Genomic DNA, 27,009 nt, shown 5'->3' with positions numbered 1-27,009 from the left:
TGCACACCCCAATTTATGTAAATGTGAACCACTCGTCCAGAGCCTCACTGCTCTATTACTAATGTTATCTTTTTCAACATCAGAAATGTGACCTTAAAACAATACACTTTTGGTAAAATGCTGACTTATTTTTATTTTTGGGTTGCTAATTAAGACTTCATTTGAAAAATGAAGCAGGGGGCTCTACTGCTAAGGGACTAAATGACCAATGTTACTCTTCAGTTTAAAAAAACTTATTTTAGTTACGAAAACAACACAAATATTTTATAAAGGAGAAGCAGGTAGTGCAATAGAATCTCCACCATTTTCATCTGTTTATTATCCTTAATTCTAAAGGAACACCAGTAAATTAATGCAAAATAATGTGCAAGACCAAGGGAGGAGATGTTAATCTGGTGTAGGATCTATATTTTCTGTAGCACACTAGATAATTTAACTTGTACGATCAGTTCATCTGAACACCATAGGTGCATGGCATAGCTTTGAATGGGAAGTGGGATTTGGTGTGTTTATACAGGCTGGGGTGAAATCCTGAACATCCCAGAGTGATATGGGCAGAGAGTATAACTGTATTTGTGGGACCCCCTGAGGAGATGGAGAGAAATGTGGAAGTGTTGGACTTCCCCACCGGGGCCATTGCTGATTTTCCCGCAAACATTGAGGACTGCCAACTTAATGGGCTGAGCCCCCTATCAGGGGGCCTTCCCCTGTGAGGTTAGTTGCTGCAAGGGAGAGGCTAAGCCCACTTATAATTGTACCTAGGAGTCCCCCCCCCCCCAGAGAGCCTCTTTGTTGCTCAGATGTGCCCCCCCAAACCCGCTTGGCAAGTGAACTCACTGCCCTACCCTCTATGTGGGACATGACTCCCAGGGGTGTGAATCCCCTGGCAACACAGGAAATGACTCCTGGAGATGAGCCTGGACCCTGCACTGTGGGAATGAGAGGATCTTCTTGACCAAAAGGGGGAGGAGAGATGAAACAAGGTTCCAGTGGCTGAGTGATTTCAAATGGAGTCGAGGTCACTCTGGAGGGTATTCCTACACACTATATAGATATCAGCTTTTAGTCTTTAATGTGTTAGAGTGGCTAGAGGGAAATACCTGACGCTATCAAACTGCAATCCAGTATACAGAGTGGAAAAGGGGGGACAAAAATTAGATGAAGAATAGAGTGGAATGGAGGGGATGGAAAGACTTAGGTGTTCTATTTTGCTTTTATTTTTATTTTGGAGTCAGGAAAAAGTTCAAAAATTGATTCTGGTGATGAACACAAAATTGTATGATGGTGCTCTGAATAACTGATTGTACACGGTGGATGACTATAGGGTGTGTGAATATATCCCAATTAAACTGTATATTAAAAAGTAAATGAACAATGGGAGTAAGAGGGAAATGGGATGTTTTGGATGTTCTTTTTTATTTTAATTTTTATTTTATTTTTTGGAGTAATGAAAATGTTCAAAGTTTGATTGTGGTGATGAAAGCACAACTAAATGACAATACTGTGAAACACTGATTGTACACTATGAATGACCATATGTTATGTGATTATATCTTAATAAAATTGCAAAAAAAAAAAAAAAAAGTGGCCAGACAAGATCAGGTACCAGCTCTAATGATTCTGGGTAGCTAAATGTAAGAGATTTTTATCATTAATGAAACAGGAATCCAATATCTTATTTAAAAAAATAATACCAAGTTAACAACAGTCAAACACTAAGTAAAAAACTTACCTTGCAAAGGCAAGATCTTTACCCCAAATTCTTCAAGACATCCCAGGGCTTGGATAAGATCCAGCTCCTCTTGAATGGCACAGGGTCTATCTGTCATCTGCTGTAAGCAGCACCTAGCGGGGAGGCAGACTCAGCGTCATTTTCAGTTACCAGTCTGGGAAAATCAGGGTATCTCAATTTATTCACTATTTTGTCTCTCAAAGCAAAAAAGAAATGACTTAAGAAACTTCCAAAGGGACATTTTTCTGATAAATGAGGAGGAATCAACTGGTAAAGCAGTACCAAGAAAGTAAGAAGGTGATTTACTAATCTAAGAACTTGGGATACCTATGGAATGTTTAAGCAATTCTTTTAAAAATTCAGAGGAAGTGTACTTAATATGTGCTTGAATTGATGAATAAAGTTATTTTCTAAAAGATGTGTACAGAGGAACCTTAGGATATGAGACTAGAAAGACAGGCAGAGATCAGGCCATGGAGGGCTAATTAATGTGACAATCACAGATCATCAGGCAAACATACCTAGGCTGACTAATAAAAATAATGCTAACTTGTTCTTACAAAATTATAGGCTTTAAATCAGCTGAGCACTCATATATGTTGCTGATTCAAATGTAAATGATATATAACCTCTTTCTAGTATCTATCAAAATTTTGTGTGCACTTACCATTGAACTCAGGAATTCCAGCTCTAGGAATTTATATCACAGGTAGCCTCATATGTTACCAAGGACATATAATTACACATGTTCACTACCATGTTGTTTGTAAAATTTTTTAAAATCCACCAAGTTGAGAACTAATTAAATTATAAAAAAGCAAAATAGACTATTCTACGATCACCAAAAAGGGATGCTCATGTGGAAAACCCAATACTGATCATAAATGAAAAAAAGAAAGATAAAGAAAGCCATGTATAAATAGTGATCCCTTATTTGTGATTTAAAAAAGAAGGTAACATTCAATAAAATATTTTGGAAGGCTATACAAGAAAATGATTAAAAACAACAATTTAGTGATAGGATTAAGGGAACTACAATAAGGAAGGAAATGTTTCAATTATATATCCTGTTTGTATTCTTTGATATTTTATCTTGTGTATGTATTACTTCCTCATAAAAAAAACTAGTTATTAAATAACAATATAATTATTAAGACTGCATGAACTATTTTTATACCCAGTTTAACGGTGAGCATTTAAATACAGCCAGGCTCACAGGTCACAATCAGTTTGGGGCCACATTGAACATATACAGCATCTTTTTAAAATTAAGAGAAGAGAAAGGGATGGAATGAAAATGAAATACTTGAAGCACAGTTTTTAAGATTATCTTGGAGAAACACCAGCCAAACAGATTAAGATCAAATATAAATCCTATTGTCAAAGATTATTCTATTTGATAGTTTCATCTTATGAAAAACCATCTCTTGGGAGAAAAGAAAAACATTTACTAATTACTTTAAACAACTTTGCCAAGTTCAATAACATGGTTTGAGAAAGCATTATTCTCTCTGAAATTACATAGCAGCAGGAAAAAGTTCTTTTTTTTAAGTTTTGCTCGAGTTGAAACAACTACCAGCCATTTTGGAGGGGAAAAAATTAAATAGCTTTCACAATTATCATAACAAGATAATTTCCAAATGGACCTCAAATTTAAATATAAAAATCAAAGCCATCAAAGTACTAAAAAGCAATATGAGGAACTCTTTTAATGGTCTTGGAAATTAAGTGCTCTTCAAAGGATGAAAAAAATAGAAAACATAAAAGAATAATGGTCTTTTTTTCATTTCAGAAAGAATAAATCATATATAATAAAAACTGGGCAAGAAACTGGAAACGTCTGAGATAGGCAAAGGTCCCTTATGTACAAAAAGGTCTTAAGAATCGATAGTAAAAAGGTGAACAACCCAGAGTAAAAATAAGTAAAGGCTTGGAATGAGCTTGAAAATACAAGTGCAGATGCAGGTGTTCAACTGGCCCAAACTAAAAGGACTGACAATCAGTGGGAGGGACACTTCATGTCCTCTTAACAGGGCACTAAATGGACCCATTTGACAGCGTGCATCGTGTTTCCATGTGGCAATTCCGCTTCTCCCCTTCTATGTAACAACTTCACAGACTCCTTTAACATTTGCAGTCACCCTAGGAAGCAGGCCCTGTTACTTTCCTGATTTTACAGATGACAGAGCTGAGACCCTCGTAACACACCCCTGGTCTGAGGGCTATCAGCTGGTTGGGGCTCACCGGGCACATGGCCTGGGCACCCAGAGCCTACATTCCCAACCTCTACCCTTTGCTGCCTCTCAGACAGACTCAAAACCAACCAAAACCAATGAAAAGTGTGGCAGAGAAATACAGTACAACCATTCTACATGATTCCCAATACCAGTAAAAATGATGCAGAGCAAGATTTACTGGCCTAAACAACAAATGAAAAAAAAAAAAAAAAAAAAAAAAAAAGCATGTTATAAAAAGGAATGTATAGTAACAATGCATTTTTGTAAAATTATATACAAGCATATATGCAAAATATTCTCAATGATTAGGCTCAAAATATCTCCCTATTTTATTTAAATAAAAAGCAGAGAATCCACCCTTAAAATGTAGAATCTTTTCTAGATGGCTAACAAGAAAATCAGAGAAGTCAGAATGAAACTGGAATGCACGGGGTTAAGGAATGGGGAACAGTAAGAAAAAACAAATGAGGGCCTTGCAAAGCCCACAGGCACCTCATATTAGAGCTCACCAGCTTTCTTCAGGTTCTCTGATCAAGAAATAAAAATTCAGAGATTATATGAGAAACTTAGGGACTCAGAAAAATCATCAACTGCCTTGAGAAGTGAAAATAAGTTTAAAAAAAAAGTTTCTATAAATGAATGAGGATCAGCTCAGCTCCAGGAAAGGAGAAGTAGAGTAGGGTCCTAGATAGGAGATCTCAGACAAATAAAAATAAAACAGACTGAGCCCTCCAAGGTCTGAACTGAAGGAGAAATTCAGAGGCACTGGCCACTACAAGAAGAGAGCTGGGAGACAGCTACTGTGAGAAGAGCAACATGTGGGTCAGACGGCAGGGAAGGTGAGGCATTTCACAAATAAACCACGTTCCAGCTGCTGCAGCTCTCAACAAGGTGAGCTTCTGAAGCTTTTAAGAGTCATTAGTACAAAAGTTATACACATTTTATTTCTTGATCCATATTTTGGGGGCTCTTTTAATTTTATAAAATTTAAGTTTATAAAAAATATCTTTAAATCAGAAAAATTGTCTTGGGGAAAAAAACGCAATTTTGTATGAATAAATATGAGACTGAGACCACAAACACAACTTTTTTCTAGTGTTGAACAATAAAAGTGATCTAAAATATCAGCACAACAGGCCAAGAGAGGAAATGAGCCCATGGCCCAGAAATTTCGATCTGGAAGGGACTTTTGAGCTTTATCTTCTTGTCTCTAAACAGAGCAAAAGCCATGTGAAGGAAACAGAATCCACCCAAATGTGCTGAAAATTTCCAGAACTTGAATTGGCAGCTATCTCATGAACCTCTAAGAGAAGAGAAGTCTAACCCTACAGACAATTAGCAAGAATGACTGTGGGAGGCTTCCTGGAAAAGAAAGTCAAGAGGAAGCTGATGCATATCCATAGCATAATTAGTTTTCTTTCCACTTTCAACCAATAAGTAACTGTGCCCCAGACAGCACAATTAATCTGAACTTGTGACAATGGTTTCTGTAAAGTAAAGAACAACAGTACAGAGGGCTTGTGTATAGTGATTTCCCGAATCCCTCTTTGGGAGGAACATGCAGTGATTCTACCTGGCCAGATCCATGCAGCTATCCGTGAGGCTGGTGGAAGAATTGAAGTACTCTCTGCTGGCAGCCAAAACCAAGTCAATACTTTGTTCATAGCTGACCCTGTACTGGGTTTTCCCTTTCTGGGCTAAACCAGCTGGTGGACTTATGGAACAAGCACTGCAGTGCACCATCTGCCCAGCTAGGTGGATATTTTCAAGGTGGCTGGAGCACAGAAGGCTTTCCGTAAATATCTGGGAAAGACACTGGAATTAGTGCTGAAGACGGGAAGATTCAGTTCTTAAAAAAATGAAGCCTCTGAAATCCAAAGTTAGTAAATTAAAAATACACCCATCCTACAGGTGAATTTTGTACTTTAAAATGGTTAATTTCATGATATGTGAATTTCACTTCAATTTAAAAATATCTATCCTTTTGGAAGAAGAAAAAAATAACTTCATTAAATGAACAAAAATTATGCATAATTACATTTTAATGTGCTACATGAATACTTGAGTCAAGTATCTATAATTCACAGTCATTAGTAAACAGCATGCATCAGACATACTGCCCCATAATCAACATGATCCGCTCTGGTTAAGCTATTTATAACCTCTTTAATGAAAGAAGGCTAATATTTAAAAGAAAATCTTTGAATACAATACATATAGTTCATGAAATGGATCAAGCATCCGAATTTGGTTTTACAAACTAAATAGCCAAGTCACAAATGTTATACTTAAACCTATCATTAAAATCATAATATCCCATACAGCATTCGGTCTTTTCCAAACTGCAAATTAAAAACTATTTAAATAAAACAAGAGCCACTGATGGAAATTATTCACACAAAATATCATTTTAGTCTACTAGAAAACTAATAGCATCAATTGACAAAAAAAATTCTATAACTGAGAACATTTATACACTTATTTCAGTAAAGTAATTAAATGAATAGGTCCTTTTAAACCTACATTAATAATGTATAATTAGCACAAGGACATCTCAAAGAATGCCCTTCCCTATCTTTCCATTATTGGATTAGAATAGCACAGAAAGGGAAACAACAGATTAAAAAAAAAGAGGAATCATGGAGAAGCAAGAATTTCCTCATAATTAGGAAGACCACCTGATAAGGACCCCTCAGGTCCCTTTACTTTCATTTTGTTTGTGCTAGGTTCCTGCAGGAAGCATTTTTAGAGAGGGCCTTATTGAAATGTCTGTTGGGGGTGAAATCACTAACATCCAAGAAGAATCAGCTCTGAAATAGAGACTGTAACAGAGAGCACATGATCTGACAGTGAGAGTGCTCACTGCAAGGCTAATCCAATGACTTCTCTCTGACAGTTGCTCTGTTCTTCTGGTGTCTTCAAGTGACCCAGAGAGCTAACTCCCCATGTTGAAAAAACACAGTTCACTCACTCTGAAACTTAAAATGTTTTGCTAAATGAGCAATATAAATTTCTATTCTATGAGCTGTATGGAAATCCTTAACTAACATTTTCAAAATTACGCTATTTAGCTTTCAAATTATTACCCAAGGACAGAAAAACCTAATGGTCAAAATTCAAAAGGACAAATAGTACAATTTAAAAGATACTCAAGTACTATTTTAAAATTTAACTTTGTCAAATGTATATTGCCTTCTTCTAGAATCTTTTCAAAATTGTTATAAAATGCTTTCAGATGTCTTTTCAAGAGAGAAACTGGTGGCCAGAAGTCATTAAAATATCAAAATTAATAAAAAGATGTTAAAAATATTTAAACGAATGAATGAATGAATAAGTTCATTTGCTGTGATTTACTCCACACAGAAGCAAGTTCAAGTGTAATGTACTTATTACCATTTTTCAAGTGGATTCAGAAATAAGAAAAAAACCAAAGTAAGGCCATTCCAACTTAAAAACACTGTGAAAATTCAAACATACTGACAACAGTTAGGTTTTGGACCATGTGGGCATATAGAGTATTTTCTCTTGAAATGGGATTTAAGTTTTGCTTTAGATGTAAAAGGAGAAGTTTCTGGGAGTCATATAAGGTCTGACACTGAAATCATTAAAAGGAACACTATACTCATTCAAGCATTGAAAAATCTAAAATTCAAATATATAACCATGGATCTCTCAACAGTCTCTAAAAAAGAAAAACAAACAACAAAAAAAAAAACCCACCTAGCTCTTCTGTTAAAATCAGCTTGAATTTAAATATACAAAATAGAGATCCATTTTTACAACTCTCATTTCATCAATGAGATGCATTACGTGATATAAAAGCAGAGGGGCAGAAAAAAAGGCCTGGCGCTACCGGTGAGTGAGTGAACCCGAGTATATTCGGTAAAGTGGAGCTACAGTCATGGATCTGACCTCCTTGAGCCCTCATCACGAGCTACCGGCTGCAGCCGCAGGGAAAAGGGATGAAGAAAGAGTAGGCTAAAACCAGAAAAAGAACATGGAGGCAGATATAATAGCAGATCTTCGATGCAAGCTCAAAGAGGTTGAAGAAGAACGACTAAAAGCTGCACAGTATGGTTTACAACTAGTGGAAAGCCAAAGTGAATTGCAGAATCAACTGGACAAATGTCTTAATGAAATTATGACCATGACTGAGCATTATGAACAAGAAAAATATACTCTTCAAAGAGAAGTTGAGCTCAAGAGTCGAATGTTAGAAAGTTTGAGCTCTGAATGTGAAGCTATTAAACAACAACAAAAAATGCACCTGGAGAAATTAGAAGAACAACTGAGCAGAACCCATGGGCAGGAAGTAAATGAACTAAAAAATAAGTTAGAAAAACTGAAAGCTGAATTAGATGAAGCTAGGCTTAGTGAAAAGCAGCTGAAGCACAAAGTAGAGCATCAGAAGGAACTCCTGTCTTGTAAATCAGAGGAAATGCGGATAATGTCTGAACGTGTACATGAAACCATGTCTTCAGAAATGCTGGCTCTTCAAATCGAGCTGACTGAAATGGAAAGTATGAAGTCTACCCTCAAAGAAGAAGTGAATGAACTACAGTACAGACAGGAACAACTAGAACTTCTTAGTACTAATTTACTGCGCCAGGTAGACTGACTTAAAGAAGAAAAGGAGGAATGAGAGAAGGAAGCAGTTTCTTACTATAATGCCTTAGAGAAAGCTCGTGTAGCAAATCAGGATCTTCAAGTGCAATTGAACCAAGCTCTTCAGCAAGCCTTGGACCCCAACAGTAAAGGCAACTCTATGTTTGCAGAGGTGGAAGACCGAAGGGCAGCAATGGAACGTCAGCTTATCAGTATGAAAGTCAAGTATCAGTCACTAAAGAAGCAAAATGCATTTAATAGAGAACAGATGCAAAGAATGAAGTTGCAGATTGCCACATTGCTACAGATGAAAGGGTCTCAGTCTGAATTTGAACAGCAGGAATGGTTGCTTGCCATGTTGGAGCAGAAAAATGGTGAAATAAAACATCTTTTAGGTGAAATAAGAAGTCTGGAGAAATTTAAGAGTTTATATGAAAGTATGGAATCTAAATCTTCATCCAACTCGGGCATTCTGGAAGATAACACCTATTATACAGATTTACTTCAGATAAAACTTGATAAACAAAGAAAATGAAAGCACTAAAGGCGAACTCTCTATACAGCGAATGAAAGCATTATTTGAGAGCCAGCGGGCTCTGTATATTGAGCGAAAGCTTTTTGCAAATGAAAGATGCCTCCAGCTCTCCCAAAGTGAAAATATGAAACTGAGAGCTAAACTAGATGAATTAAAGCTGAAGTATGAACCTGAAGAGAAAATTGAAGTGCCTGTACTCAAAAAGAGGCGTGAGGTACTGCCTGTGGATATAACCACTTCTAAAGATGTATGTGACAACTGTGCTGTCAGGGAAGAAATGTATAGATTGCCGACTCTGAAAGAGGAGGCACAATCATGTTCTAACAATTTAGAAGATAACAACCTGCAGTTAGAAAAGACAGTTTCTGTAAACACACCAGTAGTCAGTCTCTCACCTAACAAAAATCTATCAACGAATATGCAACCAACGAAGGAAAAGAAATGTGTGAAACTCACAGGAGTTCCAGCTGACTCTGAAGTCTTAAGTGAAAGAAGTGGAAACACCCCTAACTCTTCCAGGTTAGCTGCTGAATCAAGGCTTCAAACAGAAGTTCAAGAAGGGAAGGAAACTGCAAGCAAATTGGAAAAGGAAACTTGTAAGAAATCACACCCTATTCTATACGTATCCTCCAAATCGACTCCAGAGACACAGTGCCCTCAGCAGTAAAGACTTTTCTTTAATAAAAGTAAGGTACTGCTTACCTATAAGGTTGCTGGATCCTCATTAAAATTGTCTTTATCTGAAGTATACTTCTTTGTGGGTTTTTTATAGCTACTCATCATGCCAGGACTTTGCATTTTCATGCTCCTTTGACCAAATGTTCAAAATTTGGTTGTGATTCTAACCTGATGAGTTCCTTAAGTAATGATCCTCCATGGGGCATCCATGAATCACAGTGAATAAACTGCAAATTGAAGGAAAATGTTTTAATTAATATAAATCTATTTGCTGCATTGTATATGTTCTTTTTTTAAGTGTTGTGAACAGCCAGTAACTTAAAAACTTCAGTTATTCTGAAGAAAACACTGAAAAGAGAATACTGAAATCATATTTTTCTATGTATTTTTTATGAATTTAGTTTTTCAGTTATGTTATAAAAATAGGAAACTTGATTTTAAAATATTTATTATTTTATTTTGTCAGTGTTTAAAGCTCCCTTTGTTCATCTGTGTATTCACATACATTATTTAAATTATATGTATCAAACATATTAAATACTTAATTATGAAATATAAAATAAAACTACAATAATTTTCCGCCTAAAAAAGAAAAAAAAAAAAAAAAAGCAGAGGGGCACAAGAAATATTTTATAGGAATTTGCAACTGGCTTATTTATCAGGAAAAATTCAAATTAGAAACCTCTTTCAGGCTGCATATCACTCAAACTGGGTTAGTTGGGTCATTTTTCCATATAAACCAGGAGTAATTTAGTGGTAATATAAACATTTTCCAAAATACTGATTAAATCCCACTGGGTTGCACTCCTAGTCAATTAACAGGCATTTCCTAAGTATCCTTTATGTCCAGGCATCACAACACACACTGGAGATGAGCACGATCTGACAAGGACTGCCTAGGGACACCTGACCAAATGAAAGAAACACACTTATGGACAAGTAACCGCATTTTAAAGAAAGGGACCAAAAGAGGAAAGTAAAAGAAAGAGGAAAAGGACATTCCAGGCGATTTCAAGGACTGCTGCACCTGGGAGAGACATGGGGTTAGAGAGACAAGTTTGAGGGCTGCTGCAGCCTGGAAGAGATGATGAGGACCCCAAGTGGTGGAGGAGAAAGCAGACAGACAACTGTGAAAGGCATTTCTCAGGTATATTTAATAGGTTCAATGACTATTAAAACTATGGAGTGAAAGAGGCGCCAAGTGTGACTCAGAATTTTCTAGCTGAGAATTAACCCAGTAAATGAGTGTTGCAATGACCCAAGATGGGGGCAACAGGAGATTAGGTACAGAAGTGCTCAATAAACCGTAAAGCACCAATACTTATCAGGTATTAACTGATATTCCATACTACTGCTTACAGTGAAGCTTATGGTCCTCACAACAAACAATAAACAAAATGTAACTACTACAATTTCTAAATTAAAGGAGAATAAATTGCATATATAGAGTTACCTCATAGCAAGCATCAGAATCAAGACACATGTAAACATTCCACTGCATAGCTAACATGTCTTGCAGCAACATTCTCCAATGAGACTCGCTGACAGGAGGCTGCCTGGAAAAAATAAAGGGAGGAGGAGGAAAAGAAAACAATTCATTAAATCTCTTTCTTCAATTGGCTGAAAGTAAAAAAAAAACAAAAAAAGTCACTATCCTCTATGCCACACAAGCTCCAAAATGATCAATAGAAATATGCTTCATGGGAATTTCTAGGACAAAACTTGAATTAAAAATAGAGGGAATAGGGTGGGATGGGGGGATGATTTGGGTGTTCTTTTTTACTTTTGTTTTTTATTCTTATTCTTTCTGGTGTAAGAAAAATGTTCAAAAATAGATTGGGGTGATGAATGCATAACTATATGATGGTACTCTGAACAGCTGATTGTACAACATGGATGACTGTATGGTATGTGAATATATTTCAATAAAACTGAATTTAATTAAAAAGAAATAGAGGGAAACGTTGGGCAGCTATGCTGCAATGCTACAGGTGGTGCCGAAGCTCGTTCTGTCACAGGTGCCTAGAGAAACCTGGAACGGCAGTGACTGGAAGCAGCAAGGGTAGATAAGCTATGAGTTCCTAAGGGAAGATAAAGCACAGAAAGGTAGAGTAGCTATGATATAGCAGAAAAAGCTCTTGGAGACAAGAGAATCAGTTTCAAATTCCATATTCATTGCTCTGCATTCCTAGAGTCATAACTTCCACTGAACATCCAGACCATACGACAAGCACAGGCCACGCCACGTATCAGTCCACAGGAAGGGACTGTCAGCAGGATGGCACGGCCGTTCTTTTCACTGGGAGTTGCAGCAGGCCACTGTTTTGGTTTGCTAAAGCTGCCAAAATGCAATATAACAGAAATGGGTTGGCTTTTAACAATGGGGATGTATTAAGCTTCAAGTTACAGTTCTAAGGCTGTGAAAACGTCCAAATTAAGGCATCAACAAGAGGACACCTTCTCACAAGAAAGGCTGCTGGCATCCAAGGTGCCTCTGTCAGACAGCAAGGCACATGGCTGGCATCTGCTGGTCCTTGACTCCCGGGTTTCTTTCTTTGCTTTCAGCTTCTGATTCCAGTGGCTTTCTCTCTGAGCGTCTGTGGGTTGTCCTTTAGCATCTCCAGGAGTTTCTCTCTCTGCTCCCTCCAAGTGTTTCTGCATAAAGGACTCCAGTAAAGGATTAAGATCCACCTTGTATCGACTGGGTCACATCTCAATTGAAATAACCTAACCAAAAGGTCCCACCCACAATCGTTCTGCCCCCCAGGAATGGAATAAAAACATGGCCTTTTCTGGGGTACATAACAGTTCCAAACCACATTCACAAAGCAGTTTACAGAAGACTCCAGAAATTATCTTCTCCCAGGTGACGGTCCAAGTGCAAGGAGATGCAACCTCATACAGGAAGTTCAGGACTTGCCCTCACTGGCAAGGAGGAAGCCTCATGCCCCACCAGAGCATAGGCGCAGTTTTCTGCATCCCCTCGAGGGACATGCTAGTCGCCAAACTGAGGACCACCTAAAGAATGCACTTCTAGTTCGCTGACAGTTCTCCAATTCAGATGCAAGTTACCAATCAGGGATCTGTCGGACAGTGAGCCGTGAGGCCTGTGCAAGCTGCATGATCACGTGCCATTTCAGGACAGCTTCCAGAGCCCCAGAGCTGCGATCCTCCTACGATAGGGGGAAGGGTTTTGTTGGCGCTTGCACCCACAGCCAAACCAGCTGTGTGACCCTGTGCAATTCATTCAATATTCTGAATGTTTCCTCACTTGAAGCCCAGCTCAGAGAGTGATTAAAAGGAATGCATGAGATTAATTTCGATAAAATGCAGGCATGGAAGCAAGATGTTCCCAAGTATAAAAACAAGCTCAAGTACCTTTATGGTTTTAAGTAAGCTTTTTAATCCCTCTGAGCTTCAGATTCCCTTTTTGTATATGAAGAGAATTAACAAACAAAAATATATGAGAAGACCTTCCATTTTTCTGCCATATAAAAGGTATTCAATAAATGTGAATGACTCTGAAGATCACCGACAAGAGTTTGTTTTCTGTAGTCACATGCACAATTACTAATGCTGTCTAGTAAGAGGAAGAATATGCTCTAACTCTGCCTCTCTCAGAAGTTCACGTTTGTTAAAAATATATGAGTTTGGATTTGCAAAGTCCCCTTGAGGGACTGGGGAAAATGTGGAAATAGTAAACTTCCTCACCTGGGGAATTCCTGATAACCCCACAAGCATCAGGCAATCGCAATTTAATAAGTCAAGCCCTTGATTTGGGGGCTTGCCTTTATGAAACTTATTCTTGCAAAGGAGAAGCTAAACCTACTTATAATTATGCCCAAGAGTCACCCCCAGAGAACCTCCTTCATTGCTCAGACATAACCTCTCTCTCTCAGCCAACTCTGCAAATAAACTCACTACCCTCCCCCCAACATGGGACATGACTCCCAGGGGTGAGTCTGGCCCTGGCATTGTGGCATTGAGAATGCTGTCTTAACCCAAAGGGGGAAAAGAAATAAAACAAAATAAAGTTTCAGTGGCTGAGAGATCTCAAAAAGAGTCAAGGGTCAATCTGGATGTTATTCTTACACATTATGTAGATATTCCTTTCTAGTTTCTAGTGTATTAGAATAGCTAGAAAGAAATACCTGAATCTGTAGAATGGTAATCCTGTAGATTTTATTCTTGATGATAATTGTGTAACTACATAGCTTTTTTTTTTATCCTGGAACCATGTGATAGTGAAAACCTGGTGAACTGACACTCTCTTTAACCAGTGTATGGGCAGATGAGTAATAAATGACAAAAAATATATAAATAATGGGGGAGGGGGTTACAGGATATGGGATGGTTTGGGAATTCTTTTTTATTTCCTTTAGTTTTTTATATTTTTTTCTTTATTTTTGAGTAATGAAAATGCTAGAAAATAGATTGTGGCAATGAATGCACAACTATATGATGATATGGCGAGCCAATGATTGTACACTCTGCATGGATTATATGGTGTATGAGTATATCTCAATAAAATTGCACTTAAAAATAGATGAGCTTGCAATGATCATTTACATTTCTCTTCTAGTAGTTCTATTTAATCATGAATCTCATTCATAGAAAAGAGCAGGTTTTTTTGTTTTTTGTTGGTCAGATAAACAATTGGATTGATGTTTCTTTTCAACACATCTTTTTCTTTTGTTCTTTTCATAATTCCTTTTTAAAACACTATTTTCAAATGCTATGCATTAAAAACAGGACAAATAGACTCTTTATGTATGATAATTACAGCTAGGGGAAAAGCATGTATTGGGGATTATTCCTGAGAAAAAATCTAGTCTTTAAAAAGTTTTCTCATAAAATTTTTAATATACAAGTATATGTTTCATTTGCCTATGGCATTTTATATTCATTACAGAAAATGACAATTACTCCTTTTCCATATGCAATGAGAGAGAAGAGAACACATTTTTTCAGCACACATGGCCAAAAACAAATGATCTATTTGCAAGCATTCCATGGTGATACATGAAGTGTTTCCATTGGTGAGAGCATATGGGCTCTTTTAGAGAATGTCAAAGAACTGGAGGGCCTTTCAGATCTGGCCTGCAGGAGGAGAAGTAGCAGAAAGCATGATGAAGCCAGTGTTCATCCTGTGCCAGTCTGACAGAATCAGACCTGGGCATCGTTGAGCAGAATTCAAGTTCTCACAGCCCAGCTGTTCATCTGGAAGCCATCAACAATGCACAGATGATATTAATGTTTTCTCTTGCTAGGCTAGCACTAAGTAGAGTTTCTAATTAAAGTAAATTATAAGGCATTATTTACAATGACCTTTTTCAGAATACATTTGGTCAATAAGAACTAAGTAGAACTTGGAGGAGCTACATGAGGTTTGAAAATTAACAGAATAAGCTCTGAACACAAACATGATGTATTAGTTGCAGCTTTGGAACAGAGGTGGATTTTCCAGGAAAAGATGTTACAGCATTCAAAATGGTAAAACTTGATTTGTGACAGATTCCATGAGATCTGCCACCATTTAGAATGTTCATGTGGCTATCTTTAGGAGCTGAAGGCCAAGCCACAGTAGCATACGTGAAATAATTGTTTCATTGTAAGCTGACTACTTTGAAAAGGGAGACCCCATTCTCTTCTGTAGCTCTCTCACATAATCACAGGAGGCAGATCACCTTTACTAGCTGCTGACTTCAGAAGTATTTATGGGACTCAATGGAAAGACGGTGGATGACCTAGCAGCGATGGAGAAGCTTCCCTGCTGGAGTCGAGGTTTGAGTTACACCAATGAGGACAGAGATCCTTTTCTGGCCACCAGGATGCAGAATGTTCTTGGTGAGCAAGTCCGGCAGATCCAGGAATTGACTGCTGAAGTTCAGAAGAGGTTGGCTTCCCCAAGGGCAGTGTAGAGATTTATGCTGAAAAGGTGACCACAAGAGGTCTCCGTGCCATTGCCCAGGCAGACCCTCTGCTTTACAAACCCCTAGGAGGGCTTGCTGGGCGGAGGGCCTGCTGTGGAATGCTGCATTTCATCATGGAGAGTGGGGCCAAGGGCTGTGAGGTTGTGCTATCTGGGAAACTCCGGGGACAGAGGCCAAATGATCCACAATGGGGACCCTGTTAATGACCATGTTGATACCGTGTGTGCCATGTGCTGCTCAGACAGGCACCCCAATGGTAAGTCTGGTCCTAAGAAGCCCCAGCCTGACCATGTGAGCATGATGGAACACAAAGATGAGATCCTGCCCACCACTCCCATCTCACAGCAGAAGGGGTGGAAGCCAGAGCCACCTGCCATGCCCTAACCAGTCCCTAATGCATAAAAGGCTCTCCTTGGAAGCTAGATCTGGAGCCTGGATATTGCTTTATATAGACTTGTAACAGAACTTTTTAAAATGACACATGGCCTGACTGCACTGTATGTCCAGTGTTCAGACTCTGAGGGTCATGTTGGTCCCTGGGATCACTGGTCTTAGGGTCCCAGGTTTATGATGTTTCTATACCTTCTCTAAAGCCCTCTTGGTTTGCAGAGCTAAGCAGAGAAATAACTGGGACAGTAAATCTGATGAACATGAAGTCTAATTGCTAGCAGGGAAGCACCTGGATTAACTGACCTGTAGTTCAGGGTTACAGGATCAGAAATGGGATACATATATATATATATATTTATTATTATTATTACTGTAACTCCTATCACAACCCTACCCCCACCCCCACCCCAGCCCCCGGTAACCTCACATCAACTTTCTGTCTGTGACTTTCCTGTAAGTGCTATCATAATAGTTGCCCATTGTGTCTGGCTCATTTCACATGACATGAAGTCTTCAAGGTTCCACTGATATTGTAGCATGAACCAGAATTTCATTTCATTTTACAGCTGAATAATCCATTGTATGACTGTACCACCTTTGTGCATTTATCTGTTGGTAGACACTTGAGTAGTTTCCACCTTAGGGGGATCGTGAATAATGCTATCAATATTGGTATACAAGTGAGATTTTTTAGGATGACTTTTCTTGATGAATAAGGAAATATGTATTGCTTGTAGAAAATAATACACAGGCAATTATATTTTGGGCAATTCTATGTTTATGTTCTAGGTATTGCACAACATATATTCTCATGTAATCCTCAACATCTCTAAAGTGTAAAGGGAATTTGCTTGTGTCTCTGAAGTATAAAGAGCATTTTAAAAAGTATAAAGATCAAGAAGGGGCAAGAAGGTGGCATAGAAAGGAGTGGAATTTAGCCAGTCCCCTGGGAAAACTAATAAACAACCAGGAACAACTAGTAAATAATTTGGCGTAACTGCTGGGGGACAACCATGTCTGTCCACACATCGTACACTAACATGGACTGGGAGGAATGCCTGAGATTCCAGCACAGAATCTGTTAGTAAAAGCTGCAGAACAGCCGGGAGCCCCCTTCCCCCACAGCAGGCCGAACAGCAAAACCTCGCTGTGGTAGAAACTAGCAGCACTCTCCAAGCAACCAAATATAGCTCATCTGAGCTCCAACTGGGGTTTTAATGAACAAATACGGACTGCTGAATACAAGCTACAAACCCCCAACAAGCGACAGAGGCTTTTAGTGATGACTGACCTTAAAGAGCCAGGGGACTCCTCTGTCCCAGGAGGAGGAGTCCAGAAGACCAGGTGTTACCACTGGCTGATGAATGAAACTGGGGGGCCATAGACTGGCTTCAAAAAGGGGCTTTCTGTCCCTTTTTCTCTCTCTCAACCTGAAGGGCTCAGAAGAGAGAGCCACAGCCATTTTCAGTTCGCAGCACTCTGACCCAGACAGGGGTGGAGATAATAGAGTCAGAGAGACTATTCAAATGCAGATGATAACTCCTTATGGGGTGTGTTTTCCCTAAGAGGAAGGAGAAAGGGCTCAGCTTTCCCTTTAGAACCAGACCCCAGAGCCTGGAGGAAAACAGCCAAAACAGAAACTGAAGGGGCCACATCTCCTTACACCAGTCGGGAGCAACAGGCTGACAGGTGCCACCTGCTGGGCAGGTTAGGAAAAGCACAGTGACTGGAGACCTCACAGGAAAGTCTGTCATTCCTCTAAGATACACCTTGAATATAACCCCATTCTGAGACCCGAACCCATTCTGGTCTGGGAAAATCTGACTGGGATAGCCAAGGAAACCAGATGCCTAGACAACAGAAAACTACAATCTATACTAGGAAAAATGAAGATATGGACCAGTCAAAGGAATAAACTTCCACCTCAATCAAGATACAGTTGAGATATATAAATAAAAATCATTAGTTTTACAACTGAAGTAATGAAACTTGTGAGTATTAAGCAGATTACGCATGAAGTCAGCTCTCATTTATGTTATAATTTAATGTGGTTATTATATCTACTGTTGAGAAATGTGTAACATGGCATATTATAGCTAAGCACTATACCTTAATTTAATAACAGTAGCTATAATCTTCTGAAATGTGCTTCAAACTGAGGAGACAAATACTACCTGATTTACAAACATAATATAAATCTACAGTAACTAAGAGAGTATGGTATTGGAGAAAAGATAGTGTATAGATCAATGGAATGGAATAAAGAGTCCAAAAATAGAACACTGATATGGAAAACTTATTTTTAATAAATTTGCAAATGGAATTCAGTAGAGAAAGCATGGTCTTTTTAACATATGGTCCTAGAATAGTTAGATATAACAAACAAGTGAAAAAAAAAACACAAAACTTTGATCAATACCCCATACAATAAACAAAAATTAACTCTCAAAATGGGCCTCAAACCTAACTGTAAAATGTAAAAATATAAAACCTTTAGAAGAAAGCAGAGGAGAAAATCTTTGTGGCAAAGATTTATTAGTTATAATACCAAAAGCACACTCAAAGAGAGAACAAATTGATAAATTGGACTTCATCAAAATTAAAAATTTTTGCTCTTCAAAAGGTGGTGACAAGAGAATGAAAAGACAAGGCACAGACAGGAGAAAATCTTTGCAGTGCATATATCTAAAAAAGGATTTATATCCTGAATATGTAAGAAAATTCTCAAAACTCAAGAAAAAGAAAACAATCCAATTTCAAAGATGGCAAAATAAGCACATACAAAGATGCTCAACATTATTAGCCATTAGAGAAATGCAAATTAAAATTATGACATACCACTACACAACTAATAGAATAGCTAAACTTAAAAAGACTGACCATACCAAGTGGTCATGAGGATGTGGAACAACTGGTTGGAAAGTAAAATGGTACTTTGGAAAACAGACTATCAGTTTTAAAAAAGCTAACCACACACCTACCACATGTGATCCCTCCATTCCACTCTTAAGTATTTATGCAAAAGAAATGAAAGCTTATGCCCATACAAAGACTTCTGCATGAATATTCATAGCAGCTCTATTTGTAATACCCAAAACTCAAGGCATCCAAATGTCCTCAACAGGCGAATGCATAGACACACGTGATACTCCTCAGCAATAAAGTAAAAAAGGAATGAACAGCTAATACACAGTGCAACATGAATGAATTACAATATAATTACACTGAGTGAAAAAAAGTCAAACAAACAAAAAACAACACTGTATGATTCCATTTATATAAAATTTGGAGGAATTCAAAGTAATATATAGTAACAGAAAGCACATCAGTGACAGCCTGGGGAGGGGCTGGGGGTGGTGTGATCAGAAGAAGCAGAAGGAGCAGAAGGAAGGGTTTAAAAGGCACAAGAGAAAGCTTTTGGGAGTGGTAGATATATGTTCATTATCTTGACTGTGATGATGGTTTCATAAATATATACATATTTCAAGTTACCAAACTGTACATTTTAAAAAGGTACAGATTATAGTATGCCAATTATAATGCAGTAAAACTGTCAAAAAAAGAGAAAAATACGTTTGTGTTTTGTTAAATCATGAACAGGTATCAATTAATTTTGCTTATTACTCAATTCCAGCCAGTGTGCCTGGTCAATCTAATCATCAGCTTGCGTGCCTCTTCTGAGCTGCACCGAGTGTTTTTAACAAATGAAACTGGTTTCTCAAGTCCATGTTTCTCCAAAAGCTCTGACACACTATAAGTGAAAGAAGAATCATTTAGAGTCTTGCTACCAAGCAAATAATTTCAAAAATATATAGTAGATCCAATTTTACATATTAAATTAATCTTCAGGGAATAAAGCTAACATTATATTATCAAATCATTCCCCCACTAACTTTTAGTACAATATGCTTGGGCTAAGTGACATTAAAATAAAGCATGCCATATCTCTATCTCACAATCTTTTCTACAATTTCTCTCTACTCCAAAAGCATCAAGTCAATAAAGCCAAACCTATCATTTCAATAACTCAGTTTTAACTCTTAACAATCCTTTTGAGTATTCTGCTATAGGCCAGGCTACTGGGAAAACTACAAGCAAATAATTTTTAGAGATGAAGGACTCCAGAAAGATCATCAGGCTCCACTCTCCCTCAAGCATCATTTTATAAGAAGAGAGATGTGTCACTAGATCTCTGGTCTCCTATGAACCTCCCCGAGATGACCAGTTCCACAGTCACCAGCACTGGTCCTACCCACACCGGGTCTGTCTCACCAAAGCTCACATTTATAAAGTAATCACTACTCAGAGGATAGCTGGACAGAATTCAGTCATCTTCAAAAGACAGTTTCATGGGTCTTTAGGTCTGTTAAAACACTTATCAACTATCTGTAGATATGAGGTATAACAAGAAAAAAAAGACCTTATTTTTAAAAGGTCAATAAATTAAGGTGAACAGTAAAAGATCTCAGTATCATCTAGAACCTAAAGAGTGTTACTGTTTCCCTGAGAGACTGATAACATAATGCGTTATCAGTGCCATCTGTGGTTATATCCACAAAGATTTAGTAAAATAAATTATGCTTATTTCACCTTAACTCATTTAGTTATCTCCTAGTTTCATTAGGAAAACTGAGGTAACTACACCGATTTGCAAGGAATGAATCAGTACTGACTCAAGTCACTGAGCTTTAATCAAACTATACTGAATTTTTCAGGGAGGCTGGGGAAGGAGGGGCACAAGACAATCCAGAATAGGAAAAAGCCTGATCTATTAAATATTTTTCAAGGAAATACAATGGTATGACTTTCAGTAAAAGGAGTAACAAGAATTGGACTAAGTAATAATAAAGATTTCTAGGGGAAGAAATTGAATAGTAAATTCTTCATTAAACTCACATATTCTGTTCCCTTAAATAAAATTTGAACTATTTTTACACTAAAGTCCCTTAATTTGAACAAATAACACTTCTAGTTAGTGGACTACAAAAATCTTTAGGAAATATTATTAAAAATAAGATGTTTCTTAAATGGCAATTTATTTCCAGATTTTGGATCTAGGAAAACTCTGCTTTCAGGAAAAGTGGCATCAAACACAAATGGCTTTTTAAATCCCTGGCAAAATAACAGATGTCAGAAGTGAACTGAGAAATAAAGAAAAGTCAATACTTGAAAGCTTGTGCCCTCCCTTGTGCCTTTGGCCAGAGTCAGAGGCTGACAAAACTCAAGTCCAGTTCCAAGCACTGACCCCCCCCCACACACACACACAAATACACATATGGAGAGCAGGAAGGACAGGCCATTGCATTTCAACCCCACGGCTTAAATTAGATCGCATGCCTATAGTGACATTAGAACATTTTGCAAAATCAAGAGTTTTCACCATTCTCAGAGAATTCACTGACATTCACCTCAACCTCTGGTTGTCTCAAAAAACAGAAAAGAAACTAATATTCAGTGGAGCAAACAGTTCTCATTTCCAGAAGAGTCTCAGAAACTCTATAGAAATGTAGCCAATCCTTGATTCCATCAAGTTGGAGTTTGTGGCGGCTCAGCCTGGAGGAATGGAGCTTTCCAATGTTTATAAAAACTACTGGTTAAACCAGCTTCTGATTGAGGAATGGACCTCACTCTGCACAAGCAGGAAAGCCACAGAGTCAATTCAGAAACCTTCTCAGCTGCTGGGTCTTATTTGACCTGGTGGGATGGGTCCGTAACATCACGCCACTGCCAGGTACACAGCCATCAGTATTCTTGGTAAACTGACCAGCACCAATTAGTGCTATTTGGATGAACACAAAAATATAGAGGTGGAAAGCAACATTAACCCCCCTGCATTGCTACTTATTAACTATGAGATTTGCCATTCAGTACTCACAAACAAACCAAAAAACCCAAACACCTTTTGTGTTGACTGCTCCTCCACTTTCCCTGCACTTGTCATGTCTGTCCACCAGGAGGTAGTCTTGTGATATGAACACAAAAGTCACCTTTCTCTGGGCAGTGAATTTTAGACCACAGATTTGAGCAGGTAGCTCGTTACTAAAAGGGTTAACCGTAAGCACCTTAGCTGCAGAAATGGCAGCAGAAAGTCATGGTGTGCCTTTGGCCCACACAAATGAAATGACTTCTTTTTCATCAGCTCTCTGTGGCCTCTGGGCTCCATACACTGTGATTTCAATACAATTTTCTCCAAGTCCATGACTCCCAGCAGTCTCAAAGTTTTACAGACTTTTTTTTAAAAAGCCTTTCCCAAAGTGTTTTTTTTTTTTTTTAAAGGGTAGCTTTCCCTTTAAGCAGCACACTGTGAGAAAAATTTAAAAGAGGTTTTTGAGTATAGATTCAAACTGGCTACAGGATAATTACTAACAAAGAAAGCTTAGAGCATTGCAACTGGCTCATCAAATTCTAATTTCATATGAGAATTAGTTCACAAATATATAATTACAACTAGCATGTATTGTCATTTTTATGTCTGTGTAACTTAGGTTTTCACCCCCAAAGTTATTTTAAATCTGTCTTGGGAGAATGTTTACTATGAGCTCAGCAAATGGCATTTCCATGGACTCCTCTGGAGATGACATTTGTCAAAGCCAACATCTGAGAGGCACTTGGTGTAATTTGCTGGGTTTCATTATTGCAGGTATCAGCAATCAATATTTTTTCCTTAAAAAGGAGAGTAATTGGTTCTTGGGAACATGTAGAAAGCTTCCTCCTCTGCTTACAAATTATTCTGGGGTGTCCCTCCATGTCGGCTGCTGGTCACCCCCTCAGAGGTGCCGAGCACATTGGGACCTGGGGAACTGAGGGCAGGAGGGCTCCCAAGAGAGAGGGCCTGAGGTGGGGAGGGGCAGCTGGAACCCCTGTGGGCAAGGAGGGGCTGCCCATGAGGTTTTCAGGTCCCCTTAACTGTGGCTGCTTGTTAGGATAACATCCTCTATTCTCAGGATCCTTAACCTAACTTAATCATACATGCAAAGACCTCTTTCCTATAAGAAATAATATTCCTAATTTCCAAGGATTAAGACCTAGTTATCATTAGGATTATGAGGTCTTTTTTCAGTGTACAACACTACATATATCATTTCTGAAACTCTTTCTGCAGATGTTTCTTCACCTAACAAGGAATAATTTGAAAACCTTTACATTTAATGTCTTAATATCATAATAGTATGAGTTATTTTTTGAAATTTGTTTTGGGTGTACAAAACTAAAGGAAAAAGGCATTATTCTTATATTTCTCAAGTGAAATGAAAATAGCCACAAGTGAACACTTTATTGCTAAAATAAAAAATGCTAATATTATATTAGAAAAATGAAAAATTTCTATCCTTTTTCTTCTACCTCTCAGGAGGCCAAAGAAAGTATATTCAACAGTAATGACACTATTTGTCAATACATTTTCTGTCATCCAATTTCTTGACATGCTTTGGCATATTATACAAATTTTTGACTGAATAAGATTTGGTGGTAATTTAAGTCATGTTTCATTCTTTTAATTTTCATGTCCTTTTGAGAACTCGCTACTGATAATGACATTAACATGGATGCTTTTAGAACTCAATCCTAAGCAGCTTTAGGTTGAGAAGAACTTAGGTCAACTTTGCCATCCTTGACTTGTCAAACAAAATTCTACTTATGGTACTCACTAAAGAAACATTTAAGAAGAACTGGCTTCTCATCATCCATCCCCTGATGGTTTCAAACATGGAATAACTATTACAGTAAAATATCAATAGTCATCCCTTTAAATGAACTGTCCTTTTCTAGAGATTTTTACTAACTCAGGTTTAAATTTGCCTACTATACAAATAATGTGTATAGAAGCTGTTTTTTAAACTGCAGAATCTTATATAATTCTTTTACTCCTTCATGAGGGGAACTGCACTCTTTGCTATATTAAAATTTCCTTAAACTTATTTTCAAAAAGAATGGGAGACAAAAGTGAAATTTAAGAAATAATTTCAACTATAGACACAAACTTAAATTCTGTACCCCAGTGGAAACAGTGACCTTACTTCATCCTGTTAACCAGTTGTGTATGATCCAGGTATAATAGGTATAGTAAGAAGCAAGTTAGTAAATGGTTTCACCTCAGTTATGTCTTTTTTTAAGCTCCTAAATTCACATTATCTCTGACTTTGGGCAGCTCTGTCTGACAGTTTCCAGATGGTCAGCTTCTGAATTTGATATAATCACATATATACCCCACTGCTTGTCATTTTCCATGAAGATTTCACATGGACTAAAAATAGGAAACAGGACAATTCATCTGTAAACTGCATAATCAGTTGTTCTCATTTAGCTTGTACGCCTCCTTTATCAAGCCACCAAATCTATACTCCTTCTAGGACAATCTGTTTCTATACTGTTAAGTAGAAAGGCTATTTTATTTTATGAGACACACCTTTGAAAAAACTCATAATGTGGTTTTCCAACAGGAGCCAAAACTGCAATTAGATAGATTTCACTCAACTGTGTTGCCACCCTGGTAAAAATCCTGTAGGCTTGGGGAAGACACAAATGTACCCTGTGGTTCTTATAAGAATGTTTCCTGGGGAGGTTCTGGACAGAATAACTGTGTCTTTTACAGCTGCCATCTGTCATAGAACCTGTATGGTAATCTACAGAAATATTATGAAAAAAATTAACATTTCTTAAATGAATGGTATGTTCTACCTCATGGTGATATGTGATGTAAAGCTAATTCCTAAGAAGATTACACATTTCTTGTTTTCTCACAGTGAACACTGTTCTAAACAAATGGTGTGTGCAAAGATGCTCAAATGGAATGCAATTTGTATGTTTTTTGATGAAATGTGAATAAAAAAAGGACTGTTGTAATTCTACATTATGAATCTATACTGCAGCATCTTTCCTAATGACTATTCTGCCCTTGCAAAATTATAAATGATTTCCTTATAAGTCTTAATATTCTATAACTACATTTCCAGCAATAGGATTATTGATATTTCCTTTAGTTTTGGTTACACTTCACTAAAATCATAGCAGATGTTTGCTGATTCTATCACTTGAAATATAGGCCAATGACCAAGAAAATATCTGGGTTGGGGGAACAACAAAAAAACTTTAATATTTCAGGTAACTGCAAGCACCTCAAACAATGGATTATTAGGTGCATCCCTCTCTCAATATTTTCTCCAACACTTTTGTCCCTATTTATATTTTTCCTACACTTTTATACAGATATATTCACAAACCATACAATCATCCACAGTGTACAATCAATTGTTCATAGTATCATCATATAGTTGTGTGTTTATCACCATAGTCAGCACTTGAACATATTCATTACTAAAACAAATTTTTAGGAATAATAAAAAAGATAATAAAAATAAAAATAAAATAACATACAATACAATACAATAGTAAGGCCAGAAAACAACATCACTGCAAAGGATCCCATATCCCTCCCTTTCATTCTCCTCCCATACACATTTAGCATTGGTATATTGACTTTGTTACATGTAATGGAAGCATATTACAATGCTACTGTTAACCATAGACTCCAGTTTGCTTTGATTATGTTTTTCTCCAATACCATCCCTTTTGCAACACTTTGCATGGTTGACATTCATTTGCTCTCCCACATGTAAAAACATTTTTATATTTGTACATTTAGTCACAATCATTGACCACTCTAGTTTTCACTAAGTTAGACAGTACCAGTCTTTATCATCTTTCTTTACCTCTGGTGTCATACATTCCCCTAGCCCTCCTCATTCAGCTTTACTAACAGACATCTTTGTTCAGTGTACTTACACTATTGTGCTACCATCACACAGTATTATGCTATCTATCTCTGAAACTATACAATCAATCCTGTTGAACTTTCTGCAGTCCTTCAGCATCAAATGTCCAATCTCTACCCTCTTACATCTCCTGATAACCTGTGTTCCCAGCTTTTCACTCTCATTAATGTCATTTTGTGTTTGCTCAAAATGTCATTTCATGTTAGTGAGACCATGTAATGTTTGTCCTTTTGTTTCTGGTTAACATCATTCAACAAGAAGTCCTCAAGGTTCATCCACATTATTATATGTTCTGTGACTTTGTTCTGTCTTACGGCTGTGTAATATTCTGTCATGTGTATATATCACAATTTGTTTATCCACTCATCTGTTGATGGATGTTTGGGCTGTTTCCATCTATTGGCAATAGTGAATAATGCTATAAACATCTGTTTACAAATGTCCATTCATGTCTTAACTTTCAGTTCCTCTGAATATATACCTAGCAATGGAATAGCTGGGTCATATGGCAAATCTACACTTAGCTTCCTGAGGAACGACCATACTGCCTTACAGAGTGCCTGCACCAATCTACATTCCAACCAACAGTGAATAAGTGTGCCTCTTTCTCCACATCCTCTCCAGCACTTGTAATTTTCTGTTTTTTGGATAATGGCCATTCTGAGAGGTGTGAGATGATACCTCATTGTGGTTTTGATTTGCATTTCCTTAATAGCCAGTGAAATTGAGTATTTTTTCTTATGTTTTTGAGCCATTTGCATTTCCTCTTCAGAAAAATGTCTGTCCATGTTCTTTGTCCATTTGTTTGTCTTTCTCTTTTTGAGTCTTTGATGTACAAAAGTGTTTAATTTTGAGGAGATCCCACTGATCTATTTATTTTTGGTTGCTCATGCTCTGGATGTAAGGTCTAGGAAAGTACCTCCTATCACAAGATCTTTAAGATATTCTCCTACATTTTCTTCTAAGAGTCTTGTGGCCTTAGTGTTAATGTTTAGGTCTTTGATCCATTTTGAGTTAATTTTTGCATAAAGTGTGAGATAGCAGTTCTCTTTCGATCTTTTGGAAATGGGTATTCAGTTCTCCAGCTCCATTTATCGAAGAAGCTGCTCTGCCCCAGTTGCTTTGGCTT

The 27,009-nt window shown here is 37.5% G+C and overlaps 2 protein-coding genes and 1 pseudogene across 2 annotated transcripts in view; 2 read left to right on the top strand and 1 right to left on the bottom strand.

Annotated features, from left to right (window-relative positions):
* LOC119506814 (neuroblastoma-amplified sequence-like) overlaps window positions 1–12,909 on the bottom strand; it is an 84,150-nt gene extending 71,241 nt beyond the window's left edge. Inside the window, exons 1-4 of the mRNA XM_037799905.1 lie at window positions 12,860–12,909; window positions 11,241–11,343; window positions 9,956–10,014; window positions 1,733–1,845 (exon numbers count right to left, since the gene is read on the bottom strand). Of these exons, the coding sequence (XP_037655833.1) occupies window positions 1,733–1,845; window positions 9,956–10,014; window positions 11,241–11,343; window positions 12,860–12,909 (325 nt within the window). The remainder of the gene's footprint in view (window positions 1–1,732; window positions 1,846–9,955; window positions 10,015–11,240; window positions 11,344–12,859) is intronic.
* Window positions 7,851–9,854, top strand: LOC119507243 (protein Spindly-like). Its single transcript, XM_037800383.1, is given in 2 exon segments — window positions 7,851–9,093; window positions 9,095–9,854. Coding segments are annotated over 2 exon segments (1,809 nt in total). The 5' UTR covers window positions 7,851–7,966; the 3' UTR covers window positions 9,777–9,854.
* A 213-nt stretch (window positions 12,910–13,122) lies between the features above and the next one.
* LOC119506813 lies at window positions 13,123–16,104 on the top strand (annotated as a pseudogene).
* The last annotated feature ends 10,905 nt before the right edge of the window (window positions 16,105–27,009 follow it).

The sequence above is a fragment of the Choloepus didactylus genome, chromosome 12 (assembly GCF_015220235.1).
Source record: "Choloepus didactylus isolate mChoDid1 chromosome 12, mChoDid1.pri, whole genome shotgun sequence".
NCBI lineage: Eukaryota > Metazoa > Chordata > Mammalia > Pilosa > Megalonychidae > Choloepus > Choloepus didactylus.
This window is presented reverse-complemented; position numbering and strand designations above follow the sequence as displayed.